Raw genomic sequence first — 16,998 nt, 5'->3', positions numbered from 1 at the left:
ATAGCTTTTTCAAAATTTTAAACTGATATGGCCATTATTAATGGCCGGCTACAAATATCTAATTGCAATCAGGCGCTTATGGTAATAGTTAAAAAGGTTAATATTAATTTAGTTAATCACTTTACTAGCTTACATGATCTGTCGGTCTTTGACGTTCGCCAACACTGGTACTGCTATGCCGCACAAAGCTTCTCTTTATCTGAAAAACCCCATTTATAAAAATTAGTGGCCGGCTTTCCTGAAACACTCGGTATATCCTATGCGTTAACCCTATTGAGCATTGCCAGACTACACAGTAGTACCTGCAAGTGCTGATTACAAGCTATACAAAAGTTTTTTTATCTTGTTTTTCTGAAGATCGCCGGCAAGCAGAGAGAAATCAAGAGAAATTCCAACTCATGTTTAATTACTTTCTCATTCAACATTGGCGAGTGTATCAGTCTGCACAGTTAGAAATGCGCCAGAATGGGTAGCGAAAGGACTCGAGGCGGATGGAAAGAGTATACATTCAGTGTACTCCGTGTCCGTGACTCAGCATCCCGAGCGTGGAAAGTGAGAGCTCACGACGTACGTATTAGATTCTGTGATCGTATTGTCCACCTGTAACACTACAATAAAGCAACTCGCAATCGTGGAGACCTACTCCATCAAGTATAGGCTCCAATGGTAGAAATTATCGGAACCGCATGTGGAAGTTGCATCCATTCAGTTGCATCCAAGTTGCATCCAAAAGTTCTCTGTGATACGTGATCCTGAAGAAACGAAAATGAATGGCGCTTTGCGAAGCAGCCAGTGCTGCTTCCCGTGAAATCACAAAGCGAGCATATCGTTCCTCGCGTCGAATAGCAGGCGCGTAGCACTTCAGCGCTTCCGTTCTTGCGTTCTTTTGTGATGAAGCGTTCGCCGACGAGCGAAATGTGTTCCTCACCGCTCCACCAGAGTGCCAACTCAAAACTAAGTCGATCTACGAAAGAGCTCTTCGTTCATCATACTGAGACGCAAATGAGTTCCTGTTCTACCGAAAAGCAACAGCCAGCGACCGAAGCGAAGGCCCATGGCGAATCGGCAAAGCATGCGAGTCTGTTATGACAGAATACGTGCCTGAAACAAGTTAGGCAAACTGCGACGCCATGGCTGTCACGAGGGCCGCTGCAAATGGTGCGCTTCCGGCAGGTGCGAGCAGCATCCGCGACTGTTTGCGTCACGGGCGCTCCGACTGCAAAGCACCCCATCTGACGGAGTGGCCATGGGCTCTCTTTGTGCGTGCTTTTCCTGCTTACGTGGATGTTGGGCGCCTCTAATGACTGAGAAGCCCTTCAGTCGGGAACCTACAGAGCATCTCCTCATGACGCGCGCATGGCAACAAGCCGGTATAGGGCACATTTCGTACCGCAATGGCAAACCCCGCCGCGTCTGCACCTGCTATACGCATAGCAAACGGATGCGCAGCGAATGCCGGAAGCGCAAAACTCCACCCAGCTTACATTTTTCTCTTTTCATATAACCAAGCGTGCATGTAACTAGCGCTGAGGTGCACACGGTCTCAGTTACAGTACGACCCTTAAAAAAACCTAACGCAACAAAAGCAGTGAATACGACACATCCTCAGCACTTTTTACAGTTTTCGGACGAAAACCACCACCTTTTCATTCTGTTCTAACGTGATCCATGGTCATCAGAAGTTTAGTGCTCTTTTGGGCACATCCTTTGAGGTTCGTTTCTCTGTATACGGAGCCCTGCAGGATGCTGCTATACTGCAGCCACACTTAGCAAACTGCAATTTTAGTAAAGAATCCCCGGTGGCATTGCCCCACGTCTACAATGGGGCTCCTGACCGATGATTTTCTAGGGCTAACAGACGCAAGCAACGAGCCGTTATATGAGCCGACCCGTTACGCAAGCAACGTTTACATGAACCCTACAGGCTAATTTCAGCCCGACAGATCTATTCCACCCGCTATTGTTGGGTTCATGTAAACACCCAGGCTTTCAAGTAAAGGAGCTGGATTGGAGGGAAAGGACAGAAGAAGAGGAAACATGTCTTGCACAGGCGCCTGCACTCATCTTAAACTGTACCTCTGTGAAAGTGGCGGTGCATCGCATCATGGACAAAGCCTTTCTACTCTCGCACTCTACAGCAACATGCCGAACTATTCGCGCCGGTCTTGAATCGCCTTGAGAGCGTTCATATAAACACGCTGTCGCCGAGTTGGCGTAGCCTTGCTCATACCGACGCTTGACTCGACCCACTCCTGGCGCGGGTTCATGTAAACGAAGGCTGGGGAGCAGCTGATTTTAATAATATGACGCCCGAATCGCGTGGTTCAGTAGTAGGGCTCAAAATTTCCCACCCCAGACGAACGCGATTAGCTTGTAAGCTACTTATTTTGATGGTTCCAAGCAGAACGGAAACTATTTAACGCGGAGCGGTGCGGAAATATAACCCGCGTTCAGTCTTTGCAGACACCATTTCCAGTGAGACAATGCAATGGGACATCGGCGTTTTCTGGAGCGCACAGAAGTCGGACCCGTGTATGCCCACGCTTCTCAACATCCACCTCCGTTCTTTCTCCTAAGATTTTTTTTTTCATTCGGCAGTTTCCCCATGGCACACACACGTATACATTCACGGACATCAGGAAACAGACCGAATGGGACGCAACCTGAACGAAAAAGGGACCGGGGGTGCGAACACAAAGGGGGAATATAAAAGACGCCAGGGAGGGCATCAAGAGCGCCAAGGGAGGAGGAGAGAGATTAAATGCTCTCCCTCCCGCAATCCTCCTTTTTCTTCCGCGGCAAAAGAAGACGAGGCGGAAAGGGAGGAAGGCTGTCGGCGGCAGCGTTGCTTCGCGGAGCCTCCCCTCTCAAAAATTTGGCAATTCTTGCTTCGCGCGCACAGACGCACCTGGACGAGGGAGGGGACCGGCGCGCGTGGCCCCACCGTGCACCCCCTCGCGAACAAAGCTGACGGAAGGCGCAAGCACCGGATGCGGGGAGGACCCCTCCCTACACGTCTTCCTCCTCTTCTTGCATCCTTTTCCGCCTCTCCCTCATATTTTTGGTGCGCTTTTACACCATTCCCGTCGCCTCGCTAACGCGTGTACAAGCCCCTCTCCTTGTCCTCTTTACGTTCCCTTACCCTCTTATTTTCTGTGTTTTTTTGAAGTGCTCACCGAGGAAGCACTTTCCCTTTCTGCGAAAGCACCGGCTTTGCCCCCGGACTATTCTGAGACATCACCTATACCCCTCAAACTAGCTCCCCTGCAGGCTTGGCCCACCGCGTCACATATCATTTTAATATTTTTTGCTTGAACCCATCAGCTCTACAGACGCACGCACGGACGAACTTGTCCCGCGGCGTCGCACGGGCTCGCTTCCCAGGCCGCGGCCCCCCGTCCCGTCCCTCTCCGGCCATCCGCTCCAGTCCCGGGCCACGGTGGGCTGTTGCTACGATCTCGGCTGAAACCCTTCGGGCGCTCCGAGGACCGAGACAGAGCACCGGAACTCTCTCCGCGGTGTTCGATCGCGAGCGTTGATTCCGACAGATCTCCGTTTCCCGGAGTCTGGTGCTGCTTCACTGGGACTCCTCAAGATTTGAGCAGTTCTCTTCGCCAACGTCAGGGCGTCGGGATTTTGTGTGAAGCTCCAATTGCTTGGGCCCTTACAGCTAACTGGGAAGGAGCGTGCAGCCGCACGGGACGTCCTGCCTGCCTGACTTCATTAGCAGCGAAGTGCACAAGACGTCGACCGAGGAACGCGTTCCGCACCGTGCATCGCAGCGAGCAGTCTAAGCCGAAGGAAGCCTCGCGAACTCCCCGCTGTTAGGAGTAGAGGCGACGACGAGTAGAGGTGAACGGAAAGAACAAGCGGACGCTTTCCTCCGCCCCGCTGACGCACTGCTGCATTGCCACGGCCGCGTTGTGCAAGAACTGCGGCTAACAGGAAGTGACTGTCGCGTGCTCTCTTGGAGGGCGCTGTGATTTCCCCTTGGGGCCGGGGTGACAGCAGCTGCTGTGCGGCTTGCTTTCCGAGGAAGGCAGACGCGAGGACATTCTCGTGAAGAAATTCCGAATCGGCTTCCCAGCTCGGCTGCTCGCCTTCCAGAGTCAAGCTGGAGCAAGTCCTCCAAGGGTCGGCTGGTAACTGCGCCCACACGGACATGGTCCATAACGTAAGTAATATCAAGAGGATTAATTTGGGAGGACTCTCTTATGGTTTTAACGTATTATTTTTGGAGGATTGCCTTCTGGTTTTAACGCGGACGTTAGTTGCCTACTCCCGTACTGTTTGAGCTGGTGCTGTCTACGCGTTCGGCGTGCAAAAAGGAATAATAATACAGACCTGCTTCCAGCTTGTTGTGACACGTGCGTACGTACAGCCTTGGTCAAAAGACTTCGGCCATACAGTCTGCTTTTGAGCCGCGGCTCGCTTAAACCCCAAAGATCCCTGAAAGCTTATGCAATGGTTATTCTCGCCTTACATAAGTTTACATCTTGACGGGTGCCGTGAATGCCTCACTGCATGACATGGTCCTGCGGCCTGACGACTTTTGACTTATTGTTTTCTCCCGCAATGAACACTATGCGCGAGTATCTGACAGAGTTCCTAGCGGCAGCTACGCGAAGCACGTGCGTTTGCTGTGGGTACGACGCTTAAAATACAGAGAGAACGAGATAGAAGAATTCATCTTAGCGCTTCCTTACGGCTACAAGTCGGAGCTACGTAGCCTTCTCAAAACCAGCTAGAGACCAGATAGTGCAATGATTGAAACCCAGCTGGGAAGTAGTGGCCAGTTAGTCGTGTCCGTTAACATAATTACGTATATCCAATGGGCTTCAGCAGATGGTCTCCAATGTAACGCTATAGCGTTTAAAAATTCACTCTTTTAACCGATAAAATAATTTCAAATGGAGTCATTTGCTTCACTTTGTTGCGAAGGAGGAAACAGCCCCAAAATGAAGCTAATGAAGCTTCTAAGGTGGCTTGGCCTGGTGACAGGAACTAAAACGGCCTGTCACTCTGTACATGGGGTGCCGAGGGCGCTTTTAGTGCGAGTTAAAGCCGTTGAACGGAAACGCAAGCTGCACTGCAAACGGCGACCACATTGAACGACGAGCTTCATCCCAGGCCGCTATATGCATCGTTAGCGCGTACACGACTGGTGTAACCGTCATCGTGGTATGACACACACGCACACACGCGGCAGCCCACCGGAAGAGCCCTTTTGATCACCGGAAATGAAGCGCCGGAGACGGTGCTTCCGTTCGGACTACAGGCCCGCCTTCCACCATGTTTCATTTTTTTTTGTACTTGTTTCCTTTCGCCTCTTTCCTCTAGCGCGCCATGCAACGGCCGCTAAACGCGCGCGACATTACTGCTGGCAGTCCATCCGATGCGCACTGCGGGCCGACCGCCCCCCCCCCCCCCCCCCCCTTTCGGTTTCGCTTTCCGCTTATAACTGTTCGGCCAAGGCGACGCGCTGTCGCGACGCAGAGAGAGCCGCGTTTATTCAGTTTTATTATTTATTCTCTCTTTTTTTTTAAATCTCTGATGCGTTGGTGTAACTTCCTCTGGACAGGCAAGCAGCGCTGTGCATCCGTTACAACAGCACCGGCTGCTACTACCCCAGAAAGCCCGCGGAAGCAGCTTGAAAAGAAAACGACCGCTTTATTGGGCACGACCGGAAACGAAACGCTTCTTTACAACGGCGCGATGTTTTACGCGACGTTTTAAGATCACCGTGGATATGTTTGGTAATTTAGGGAGAGAAAAGACAAATAACAACGGTAGACATGTCTTACACAGGAAGGAGGTAAGTTCGAGAAATTCGTTAAATTTTTCCAGCTCTTCCGTTAGCAAAAATGGCAGTGGCAGTGGCAAAAACGGCAGTCCCTGAAAATGAATCACCTCCAAAACCGTTGCTTCGCTTTTATAATGCTGGAGAGGGTGAATAAAGGTCGCACTTGAGTACTTTACAAGACTCAAATAACTGCACGAAACCAGATAATAGAGATAGAAAGAAAAAAAAGAAATGGCAGAAGCACGCACGATTGCATCGTTCTCCGTAAAAAAATATGATGAGTGGTGCGATGGTTATCTCACGATTTTGCAGGACTCGTGCACTTTGAACAGGGCTTTGAACATACAGGCTTAGTATTTACAGGCCTCGGTCTCCCCTTCAAAGCAAAGCTATAGAGCTGTACTGATGACCCTACTTGTAGGATCGTAGCCTTCTAAGGCAAAGGCTATCTGACTCGCATTCATCGTCAGTATGCCGTCAAAGCTATGTAAGCGGTGAACACTTCTTTGCCAGAGCTACATAGAGATTGCTGCAGCAGGTACGACCACGTGACCAGGTTTATATTTGTGCCTCATCACATCTTCGTAGAAAATTCGCCGATTCTTGCCAAAAAGTCGAAATCGCCAGTCGTTGCAACAGCGGGGGCTGTGCAGAATGAGACAAGCATCCAGTGGCGGCCGCAGCAGCGTATAACGTGTAAAGGGTTCCTATCCGATTCGTCGAACTTTCAAATTAGTAATTCTGTTCATCGATTACCTTGGTACTCACCCCTGGTACATGCAGTGCTAAATATGCTCGAGCGAGACGGTCGTGAACAGCGATGAATATATTAATCGCCCCGCACGGTTTTAAGTTCTGTAAAGGAAAGTGACTGGCTGAGTGACTTGTCGAGTTCACTGTCATGTTCTTAGGGAGTAGGCTGTGATGCAAAAATAAATACGCACTCAGTTCAAAAACGACGAGAAGAAGGCGAGTGCGTCTTCAGGAGGGTACGCAGGGAAACGCATCGCGTTTTGTAATATACATTGGGAGGACCGGATTCAAGCTGCCTCAATGAACAAGAGGGTTCAGCATTTCCGTTTGCCTTCGCTAGCAAAACCCAGCCGAAAGGCGCCAAACCGGCTCACAACTGCCCACATGTGCCCGCCCTTAGAGCATTGTGACCACTGACCGGCGCCAGTGGCCGCCACACATCGGCTGTAGAAATAAGGGCGCCGGTTAACGCACGGCGGGGCGGCAGACGCAACTATATCCGGAACACCTATTATATGCAGCCAAGTGTGGCCCACAAATGTGGGTCGCCAGTCGTTCCACATTCGGCCGCGGAGAGACGGCAACCAAGGAAGCGGGAAGAGAACACAGCAGCCATCCAGGGAAGGAGCCAGTCAGGCCCTCGCGGCCGCGAGAATTGAACGGGGGGCGGCACGGGGAAAAAGAAGAGGTCTCCGAGAGACGTGTTGTGCAAAAGCAACAGTCGGCGCGACCGAATCTGCCCGCGAGACGAGGCGAGGCCCATCTCAAGAAGAAAGAGGTCGGCGCGTGCGGAGTTGTTCAGGGAGCGCGCGCACAGACAACAAAAGAAATGGCGGGGGACGAAGACGGAAGTGGTGCAGCAGCAGCACTGCACACAGCGCACCAGAAGAGGAGGACGCGGCTCGCACGGCTTCCCCTCCGCGTGTCCCTCCGGCGAGGAGCGCGCGCGCGTCTCCGGCGACAGCTGTTCCTCGCTGCGGTGGCGGCTGCTGAAGCCACGTGACGTGGACAGGTGGCCCGGACGCAGGCTGCTGCCGCCTCTGCTGCCAGGAGCGCCAGCTGCCCCGGGCGGAAACCGACCGCGGCCCCGCGGCTGTAGACTGCGACGGCCAGCGAGTAACCAAAAGAGCAAAAAAGGAAGCGCGCACCTATGGTAGGGTGGAGAGAGGGGTGCCCGGGAGAAAGAGAAGAAAGGAAACAAGCCAAGGAGGAAACAGCGCAGCCAGCGGCGAAGGAAACGAGAAGAGGAGAAGGAGGAAAGCTGGGTGAAGCATGGTAGCAGCCCTCAACGGCAACATCAGAGGACGGCAGCAGTACTTGGACCCGTGGTTCGCTGAGGAGAAGTCGTTGGGAGCTGCCCGGTCCGGAGTCGGCGACGGCGAGACGCGAAAGCGGTTACCAGTGTCGCGGTGCCCACGAGGAGGAGGACGACGGCGCGTTTTTGATCCAGTGCATCATCGCGCTTCTTCGGACAACCCAGTACCGGCCTGGATGCGTGGGGTCGAGAATATCCTCCGCTCACTTCGAAGATAGCGGATCGTTCTACACCCCACCGGCAGGAAAGCCCGTTTCATCGAGCCTGCCTGTTCTGTATGAACTGACATCCCTGGGAAAAAGCATTGGAAAACTCTCTCAGGATGTATGACGTCCAAGTTCACAAGCAGTGCGCGATGCCGGTAAGTTCGTCTGCGGGCTGCAGTCACACTGTCTTTTCGTTTGAAAATCTAACGTTACGACGTGACTATAGAATCGGTGTCCGTCGAGATACTCAAAACATGTGGTGCTTCGCTCTAATCTGGTCATCTTTACTGAGGCGCTCGAAAAACAGCGGAAACTACGTAGAACGCAGCGGACCACCGACCACAGAACTGTACAGCGAATGAGAAATGCTTTATTATAACGGCTCCCAGGAGTCTGGAGCAACTGCGGTAGTATCGAGGCCAGGGAAGCATGTCCCGAAGAGAACGCGCGGGAAAAAAGCAGCCGATATTACTGTATGCTACCGCTATCAGCTTCCGCATCAACACCCATGCCGGCGGAAGTCATTCATCACGCGCCGAGCGATAACCGCCGGAGCTGACAAGACGCGCGCGCCTCTGCTTGCCCAATAGACTGGGGACTCATCAGTGCCGGCCCAAGAAAACAGTTCCCTCCGTTCGCTTATGCTTATTTGCAGTTGTCTTTTTTTTTCCTCTGTATTTTTTTTTAAACAGGAGCTTAGCGTAGACATGCCAAACTGATGCAAACCGTACGCAGGCAAGGAGGTCACAATATTTCTATGGTAACGAGTTTCCCTTAGTACCCACTAAAGCCATTTTAGTGGGGCTTTAATGGATACCCGCAGGGGCTTTGCTACCTTTGATAGCACCCAACATTGACTCAAGCACCCTCTGGAGAGCGCTAGCGCCCCCTATCCTTTCCGGTGACCCAAAACTTGCCGCGCACCCAGTCTGCGGGTGACGATGGTGTTCGTTGCTCTGCCACGTCAAGTGACAGCGTCTTGCAGAAGCTCCGAGTTTATATCAGACAATCTGAAGATCTGAGGTAGGCTGAGGAAGGCTAAGAGGCTAAACAACTGCCTGGCAAACAGCCCCCTCCCCCAGTGTACACACGAGTGCAGAGCCCAGCCCAAATCACTAGAACAGATAACTATTGGTGCTGATAACAAAATAGGTGAGTAAATAAATACAAAAATTCATTAGTAGACTACAGAGGTTGATAACAAAGTGAACTCAGCACTCACATATGAACAATGCATATGATACGTTGTTGAATACAAACCGCTGTTTGCGCACTCGGATGATTTTCTTCATGTCTGTTGTTGCACTTTGCCCGGGAAAATCTGCTAACTTGAAAGTCTAACCACCATTTCGAATGTTCCCTTTGTTCACGTCCCCAGCAGCACCCGAGTGGTTTTCCTGCCGCCGACGAGATCTGATGCATGGTTATATTCGTTCATGATCGAGTACTATCGCCAACAAGCGCATGGTATCAGCATCAGCGCGTCATTAGCTTTTGTACAGACAGTGGTATAAGCGGCTGAATAGCTTTTCTAACGGAAGACACAAAAAGTGATAGCTGCAATCAGAGTTAAGGCGTAGTCGAACCCGGATATATCGAACTCGAAGGGGGTCGCGAAATAGTTCGACATATCGATAATTCAATACATATTAAGTATGAATAGCTAAGCCTGGCTGTAAAATTTAGAAAAAAGAATACGTTATACCAAAGCTAATTATCCGTTTCTTGCAGCGGCGCGCTGCATGCTGCGTGCTGGTAGCGCGCCGTTCGCTAGGCGTTTCTAATGCGTACTAACCATGCTGCACATCGAAGCCGCCGGGTATGGTGTTTTGCGTGTTCGATATAGACAATAATTCGAAATATCCAGGTCCGAAATGTCCCGGCTCGACTGCAGCACTACCGTGTGTAGAAGCGTAGTATTAACAGAAGCAACCAGCTTTAGGCCAGTATAAGGAATGGCTCAAAAACTGCCTCTCGCGAATAGGGCATACCAACCGCGACGCTGTGGGTAGCGGGGAGGTTGAAGTGCCTGTGGCCTCACTATATTCGTCACAAACGTAAAGAGAAGGGTAGTGGTAGAGGCTACTGGTCAGTGCCTCACGTCTCCTCCACGAGTGAAAAAAACGCAGAGTTAAAGGAGGAGCCGTGGTTTGTTTATTATTCACTAAATCTAACTAATGTGTCGCGAATCCGTCACGCGGCAGTGCGTCAAATGAGCAATGGGTGCGCTGGCAATGCCTAGACCTTTTCCGACGAAACCTCCCGCGTGACAGAAGACATCACGCATGTTCGAAGAAGTTTGGCTGCAATTGCTCTATTCATTCGCTGTACGTGTCCAATGCCTTGGAAGCCGCGACCTCATTTTATATTCTGAAATGTTGCTCAGTTTGAAAACGCCATCTAGGCTCAATACTGTATTCGAAGGGAAAGCTATCGGCTCTTTGAATCTCACCGGCGTATTTTCTTCTCGTGCAAGAGCTGGCGCAAATGCTGCTCGTGTCGTTTTCCGTTGCTTGGGAGAGGTAACTCCTGATATGCTTATTTTGCAACGTCGCTGGCAGGTTTGCACGAAGCCAACGTTCTTATCAGGGCAGGCAAATAAGGCTCTTTCGAGAGAGCTCTGTAAGGACCGGCCAATGTAACTGAGTGCAAATGTTGTTCCTTTGCCGAGGTCGAGGCTGCACCTCGATGAGAGCGCAATGCTGAAACGCTTTCTGGTGAGATTTGGGTTGCACGTTAACTTCTCCCAATCTTTCGACATGACACCACTCACGACGTTCCTCGTAGGCTAGTTGGTTCCAGACGCAAAAATCTACCGATTACTCTGTAAACGCGCAGTTAATCACTCAATGATTAAAGCCGCCCCTATCTCACGCCATCTAGCTGCTGTTTTGACAATAACATCGAAATAATAATAATAATAATTGAACTCTACAGTGACCGCACTTTGACATCAAAGGCTTGAGAACAAATTTAAACTGACATGTATCGATAGATTACTGTATTCTGATTACAGACGCAATGGAGCTTTTATAAGCGGAAGAGATAAAAAAAAAATGAAATACAGGTGTCGCCATGAGCGACCGTTTTCGTAACCGGTGCGTTAAGACAGCTTTTGTCGTGCGCTTATCTATGAGGAGAGGCTAAAGCGTCATTTGCTTCCAAAAGATGGCTACGGAGTCCGGTCTTGACGTCACGGATTTTGAATCTAGAGGCAGGAAAATTTTCAAATCAAAATGTTTCTCCTCAATAAATGCGTCCTTTGCGGAAGAACAAACGTAAACACAGCAAGAAAGGCACGTAGTCGATTTTTACTGAGAACAACAGTTGGATCGAGATCTCCTCAGCGTCCATGCGAGCACTTTCTCTACGTCAGCTGCGCATCCTTTAGAAACACAATGGGTGCTTGAATTCATGTGGATACTCGATGGAAGGCACCTAACCCTTCGCCCGTCATCTCGCCTTTGTGCAGGAGTCGTACCAGAGGATGAGTCCGAGTACGTGGTTTGGGCCGGCAGCTGGCGGCTCTCCCGAGCAGCCACCTTTGCCGGCGTCCGCCTACCGAGGCCTGTACGCGCTCACCGTACGCTGGCAACCGCCCGTTCCTCGCGGAGAGGCGCCCCACCATCGGAAGGACTCCGCGGCACTGCCCACAGGTGAGCCCCTTGCATTCTGCTCTCTATGCAGTGAAGTGCTCTAGTTTGATTTGGTTTGGTTTGGTTTATGGGGTTTAACGTCCCAAAGCGACTCAGTCTGTGAGGGTCGGCGTAGTGGAGGGCTGCGGGAAATTTTGGCCACCTGGGGTTCTTTAACATGCACTGACATCGCACAGTACACGGGCCTCAAGCATTTCGCCTCCATCGAAATTCGACCTCCACGGTCGGGATCGTACCCCCGTCTTTCGGGTTGCTGTAGTTTGAGATGGGGCCAAAATTCGTTGTCGGTCATAAAGTTTGCCCATTGGCTCGAGGAAAGTGACGTCACCAGATCAGAGCATTGTCATTGACTGGAGGGAAGTGACGTCACGATACCGGAGATAACGTAACTTCCGATAAATTGCCCCAACAGCTGCTTATGCTATCACATTAGCATTAGCACATGGGATAAGCGGTCCATATGAATTTTTTCTTTGCTCTTTTCCGCGATGTTTACTTTAATTCATTTCGTGTAAGGCATTAAAGATATTTTGCAATCATATAATGCATGGTATATACGGGTATTGATTACAGTGGACCTTTTCACCAACTTAATGTGGTTACTCAGCCACTGATGGTATCTACTATACATGGCTGAAAAATGGTACATCAGGAGCATTTGAGCCCATCTCCACATTTATCTCGAAACGGTAGGACGATATACGCGTTTGTGAAAGTGACCTCATAATGGCTACTATATGTAGTTATGATAAGCACGAGGCCGCGTCTATTCGATTATGATACCAAAATGCAGAGAACTCCCCATAATTTTTTTAGGTAGCATGGAGCTCAGAAATTGGCTTCAGCGCAATCCATCAGGTCTAGCTCTACTGTTCAATGGTGACGTACGAGCGCGGTTGTAATTTCATTCGTACCATAAGCTTCACATTATCCACCGTGCCAATTCTGAATTCACCAGCCGATTAAAATCGGTCACGCAAACATTTCTCATCAGCTGGCGGCCTCTATCTGTTGCTGCAAACAGCTCCAACTTACCCGCCACGTTTCGTATCTTTCGCGCCTTCATTCGCCAGCCATGTTCCACTAGGAGCCGACAGATGGCGAGCCGAGTATCAGAAGAAAAGCTGAGCAGCCAACCGGCGCGGTTCTCAAAACAACGGCACTCGCGCTTAGCATGAGGAAGAGGCCCACCATGGAGGTGGAAGGACTACCCCTTTTCGTGACCCCAAATCTTTCTGCAAATAAAGTTGCTCTATCTCTCTCCATCTCATGCGGATGGCAGCGTACTGCTATGATTTAACTGTGTATGGGCATGTCAGTGGAACAGGATCCTAATTATCGTAGCACGCACGTATATACATGTTAAAGAGAGACTGAAGACGAACTGAAGTTGGCCTGTATTGATTGATTATCGCATCCTAACGACAAAGACGCTGTTTTCACTTTCTAGCTTTTAGAAACTAGAAAAGACCAAACATTTAATACAGGCGTCATTACCAGCTGAATTCGAATGTAAACTATGGTGCGTGGACATGGATTAAAAAAAAAAAAATCGCGGTCCTCAGTGGCCATGGAGGCTACACCCGCCATTTATTTCCAAACGGTAAACGCCGAGTCTTTTCCGTTCTTGACGTCACGAGTTTGAACCTAGGGGCGAGAAAATATCTAAATGCAGTTTTATCAGTAATAAATAGTTCTTTTGCTGCCGAGCTAGCATCAACATACACAGAAAGAGCCACACTAGAGACGAGTTTTACAAAAAAAAAAAGCTGATGGAGTTTTCCTCAGCCTCAATTCCCTTTATGTTCAGGTGTGTAGCAGTTCTAGCTCAGTCATTAACCGTTCGTGATTTTGTTCTCTTCTGTTCAGATCCTCGCCAGTGGAGCCGGGACGACGTGGCCGTGTGGCTCGTGCACGTGATGGACCAGCACCGGCTGCCCGCCGTCTCCACCGACCGCTTCCTGATGAACGGCAAGGCGCTCTGCCTCATGACCATGGAGATGTTCGTGCAGCGTGTGCCCCTTGGCGGAAAACTGCTCTACAAGGACTTCCAGCTCAGGCTCAGCAACGTGCTCTACAACTGACGTGCGCTGGACTCGCCTCTTCTCCTGCACCCTGCCGCCAACAGCGAGAGCTACCGTGCGCAGCACAAGCACCAAACAGTTCTCCGCGCCAACTCGAGCGCAGTCTATTCTGCCGTGGGTCCGACGTTCTCTTCTTATCAACCAAACGCGGAGGTACACAGCCAAGAAAGAGAGCAAGATGTCACGTCTAGAGGACTGCAGCACTGGCATGCCTCCCGCTTGTTACGCAAGTTCCAAATGAACCCCTAAGGGAGGCGTCATGGCCTACAGATCACGTGAATTGCGGCCTCTGTAATGCGCATTTGGGATGCGTTGCCTCGTGACCCCTTTAGGGGTCCCATCTAGTCATGCTACTGTGGACACTTCATCGAACGCTGCCTAGCCGGGTCCGTGGGTGCCACTGCTGCACTCTGACTGCGACCAGTGCATCGGAACTTGTGGGTTCACGTGTAAATAGGGGAAAAAAATATGCGTACACATGTTCACAAAAGACTGGTTCCATACACCTTTGCTCATCAACATATTTCTGATTAAATCAGGGTCTCATCGTTGCGGATTATGCCGTCCTTCAGTATACATCAAGTTATTTTGTATCATTGTCTATACCAGTGCTTTGGAAACCGTGACTACGTCAGCTTTGTACAATTAGCGAGCTTGGAATTTGATGACCATGTAAATAATGCGGAAGACGTTTGAGTGTGTGTGTGTCGTGAAGGAAATGTGAAATTGTTTCGTCGTGGATGAATACTTCAGTATTATTTCCGAACTGACTTTTCGCAGTGAGATGATGTGTGTACTTAAAACGGAGCGGTCGCACCTCACTAAAGTGTTCCATATGCACGATAACACAGTACCTCATTAACTGCAGTAAAACTCTTCGAAAGCCTGTATAGTTTGTTGAGTCCACCTCATTACGAGCAACAATGGTCGCTGGTCAACATCAGCGTGATGTCACCTGTCCGCTCGAACGCACTGCGATCATAATCGCAGCAGGCAGCATCGGCGAAAGCTTGACACTAGACCGTAATGCATGCTTTTAAAAATACCACGGGAGATTTTATGCTATAACAAGTTATTTACTAAAATTACAGCCCATACTCACTGAGCTTAAAATGCAGCTGCTTCACGAGAACGCATCCCTCAGTGCGTTCTTAGAATGGGAGTAGGCGCCATCTGACGTAAATATAACAAATCCGACGGGCCATTTTCGAGTAGTACTTATTCTTACACTAGCCATTGTACTTGCCTGCATCGACAAAAGCACCGAGAGGCGCGATGACCTATATGTCAGCATTCGATCCCTAGTGCGTTACCATTGGTAGAAATTTGACAGGGTTCGAAACGACATTGCTTGATAAAGGTTTTCGAAGAAGGGTACACCCGTGACGGCTTGGATAAGATCATGCGTTGCTGTATATGGCAACTTACTCAGGTTAAGATGGCCGAAATAACACGCGAGGTATTGCGACGCGATCGCCAATGAAGTGACGTAACAGTGTTTGCGCCAATCCTGCGTTTCTTAAAGAAGCAGCAGCTGTGGAGTGTGGCCGGGCAGTCTGACAGTTCCTTAACAGCTTATCCTATAATACGCAGACACGTATGATGTTAGTTTAAGTGTGACCTGCGTACCCTGTGCACGAGAAAATGTTTTCTTCACCGCAGTTTTCCAAAGCTGCTGCGGCACACTTACTGATTTAGCTTAGTGTCAGCCTGACCCCTACCATTATTGTACTAAGATGCACATCAGCGTTAGCCACACACCAAATAGCTGAGTGTTCAAAGGCGAGGCTGCTTCTGAACACGAGAGCGCGTGCAAAATGAGAGATCGAGACAGAGAGAGTACACTCCACCGTCCACGTCGCAAGAACTTGTCACTTGTAATTCTGAATAGTGGAAGACGGCTCCAGCGCTCCTTGCTTCAATTTTATTTTGTTTGTTGATGACAAATCAGGTCATTATGAGAATTAGCCTTGTCACAAACAATAGCACAAAACTCCCATCAAAGATGTGAAAACAGCGTCAAATTAGTTCAAATTTTAATAAACTTCAAATGGATAAAAAAGACAATTTTATTACCCATGCTTACGGTAAAAAAACAATTGAATTTATGCCTACTTGAAGCATTTGCAGTGCACCAATTATTCTTCAGAAAAGCGCTTTCAATACGACCGTTTTTCTTGCATTGCATTTTCCATGCATTCGAAGCCGTGCTAACGTCATTCGCGACTTAACGAAAGTACTACTTCGCACCGACAAGCGAAAGGTTATTTTTCACAACAAAATGCTGCTTGGAATGATAAGTGAGAAACTAGCAAAACAGTTTTCTAGAGAAAGTACTGTTTTTGACAGCAGTCAAATGTACTGATATGTCCGTGAGGCCCTGCTTCGCTTGCAAGATTGAGGATGTCGTTATGAAGAAAAGAGAGGCTTTAGTCTCCCTTTTATTCATAACGACATCCTCATCGAGACATTCGAGAGTTGCCCATAGGTAACTATACAACTACGTGGGAGAAGTGGTAAAGAGGATGAAAAACTGTGTGCGTGTGCGTGTGCGTGTGCGTGTGTGTGTGTGTGTGTGTGTGTGTGTGTGTGTGTGTGTGTGTGTGTGTGTGTGTGGAAAGGGGGGGGTAGAGAGAATGGGACGTGCATGTACACACCACGTCGCACGGCCTATGTCCTGCGTCCCACCTATGCACGCTGCAGTTAGTGACAAAATGTCGCCAAGTGTAGTAAAAGAAGGGGGAAAACGATTGACGAACTCTATTAGGTTTTACAAAAGAAAACTGCGAGGAGTCCAGAACACGGCGTTAGCATCGCGTGCAGCTGTGCAGGTCAGCAGAGGAAAATCTTGCACCAGAGGGTTACCAGGCCCAGTACATATGGTGTTCAGAACCCCGGTGGGCCACCGGTAAGCAGGGCTGCTCGGTGACCAAGTACTGGGTGGGCATGCACTCGCTCCTGGCGTTGGTCGATTCCGGTGACTTGTACGAGGCGAGTGACGTGACGACAGTCTCATCGGAGCCCTCGATAGGACGGTGGCGAAGCGAGCCGCACAGGGTGAGCGCGAGCAGTACGCCCGCAACCGTGATTACCACCGACGAGACCATGGTCATCCTCTGCGACAGGGAAACCCGTGAAAGTGGCGGAGTTGCACAGAAGAGGTAAGAGCATATTGTCGCAG

The 16,998-nt window shown here is 49.9% G+C and overlaps 2 protein-coding genes across 5 annotated transcripts in view; one reads left to right on the top strand and one right to left on the bottom strand.

Moving 5' to 3' along the window:
* Window positions 1–3,851: 3,851 nt before the first annotated feature.
* edl (ETS-domain lacking) lies at window positions 3,852–14,705 on the top strand. Of its 2 annotated transcripts, none has more exons than XM_089549114.1 (3): window positions 3,852–4,174; window positions 11,550–11,733; window positions 13,603–14,705. In XM_089549114.1, the coding sequence occupies exons 1-3, from the start codon at window positions 4,163–4,165 to the stop codon at window positions 13,815–13,817; spliced, it is 411 nt and encodes a 136-aa protein (XP_089405240.1). In that variant the 5' UTR covers window positions 3,852–4,162; the 3' UTR covers window positions 13,818–14,705. The 2 variants fall into 2 exon arrangements, with proteins under 2 accessions (XP_089405240.1, XP_089405239.1); XM_089549113.1 differs by lacking the exon at window positions 3,852–4,174 and adding an exon at window positions 7,495–8,232.
* LOC149340340 (uncharacterized) overlaps window positions 14,279–16,998 on the bottom strand; it is a 99,998-nt gene continuing 97,278 nt past the window's right edge. For all 3 annotated transcript variants that reach the window (XM_089549111.1, XM_089549112.1, XM_089549110.1), the window contains exon 4: window positions 14,279–16,933. In XM_089549111.1, coding sequence (XP_089405237.1) covers window positions 16,679–16,933 — 255 coding nt within the window. In that variant the 3' untranslated portion in view covers window positions 14,279–16,678. The remainder of the gene's footprint in view (window positions 16,934–16,998) is intronic.

The sequence above is a fragment of the Amblyomma mixtum genome, chromosome 6, assembly GCF_055824585.1.
Source record: "Amblyomma mixtum isolate Tamu chromosome 6, ASM5582458v1, whole genome shotgun sequence".
NCBI classification, from domain to species: Eukaryota; Metazoa; Arthropoda; class Arachnida; order Ixodida; family Ixodidae; genus Amblyomma; species Amblyomma mixtum.
Note: the sequence above shows the minus strand (reverse complement) of the source record. Positions and strands in the feature narration are given on the sequence as shown.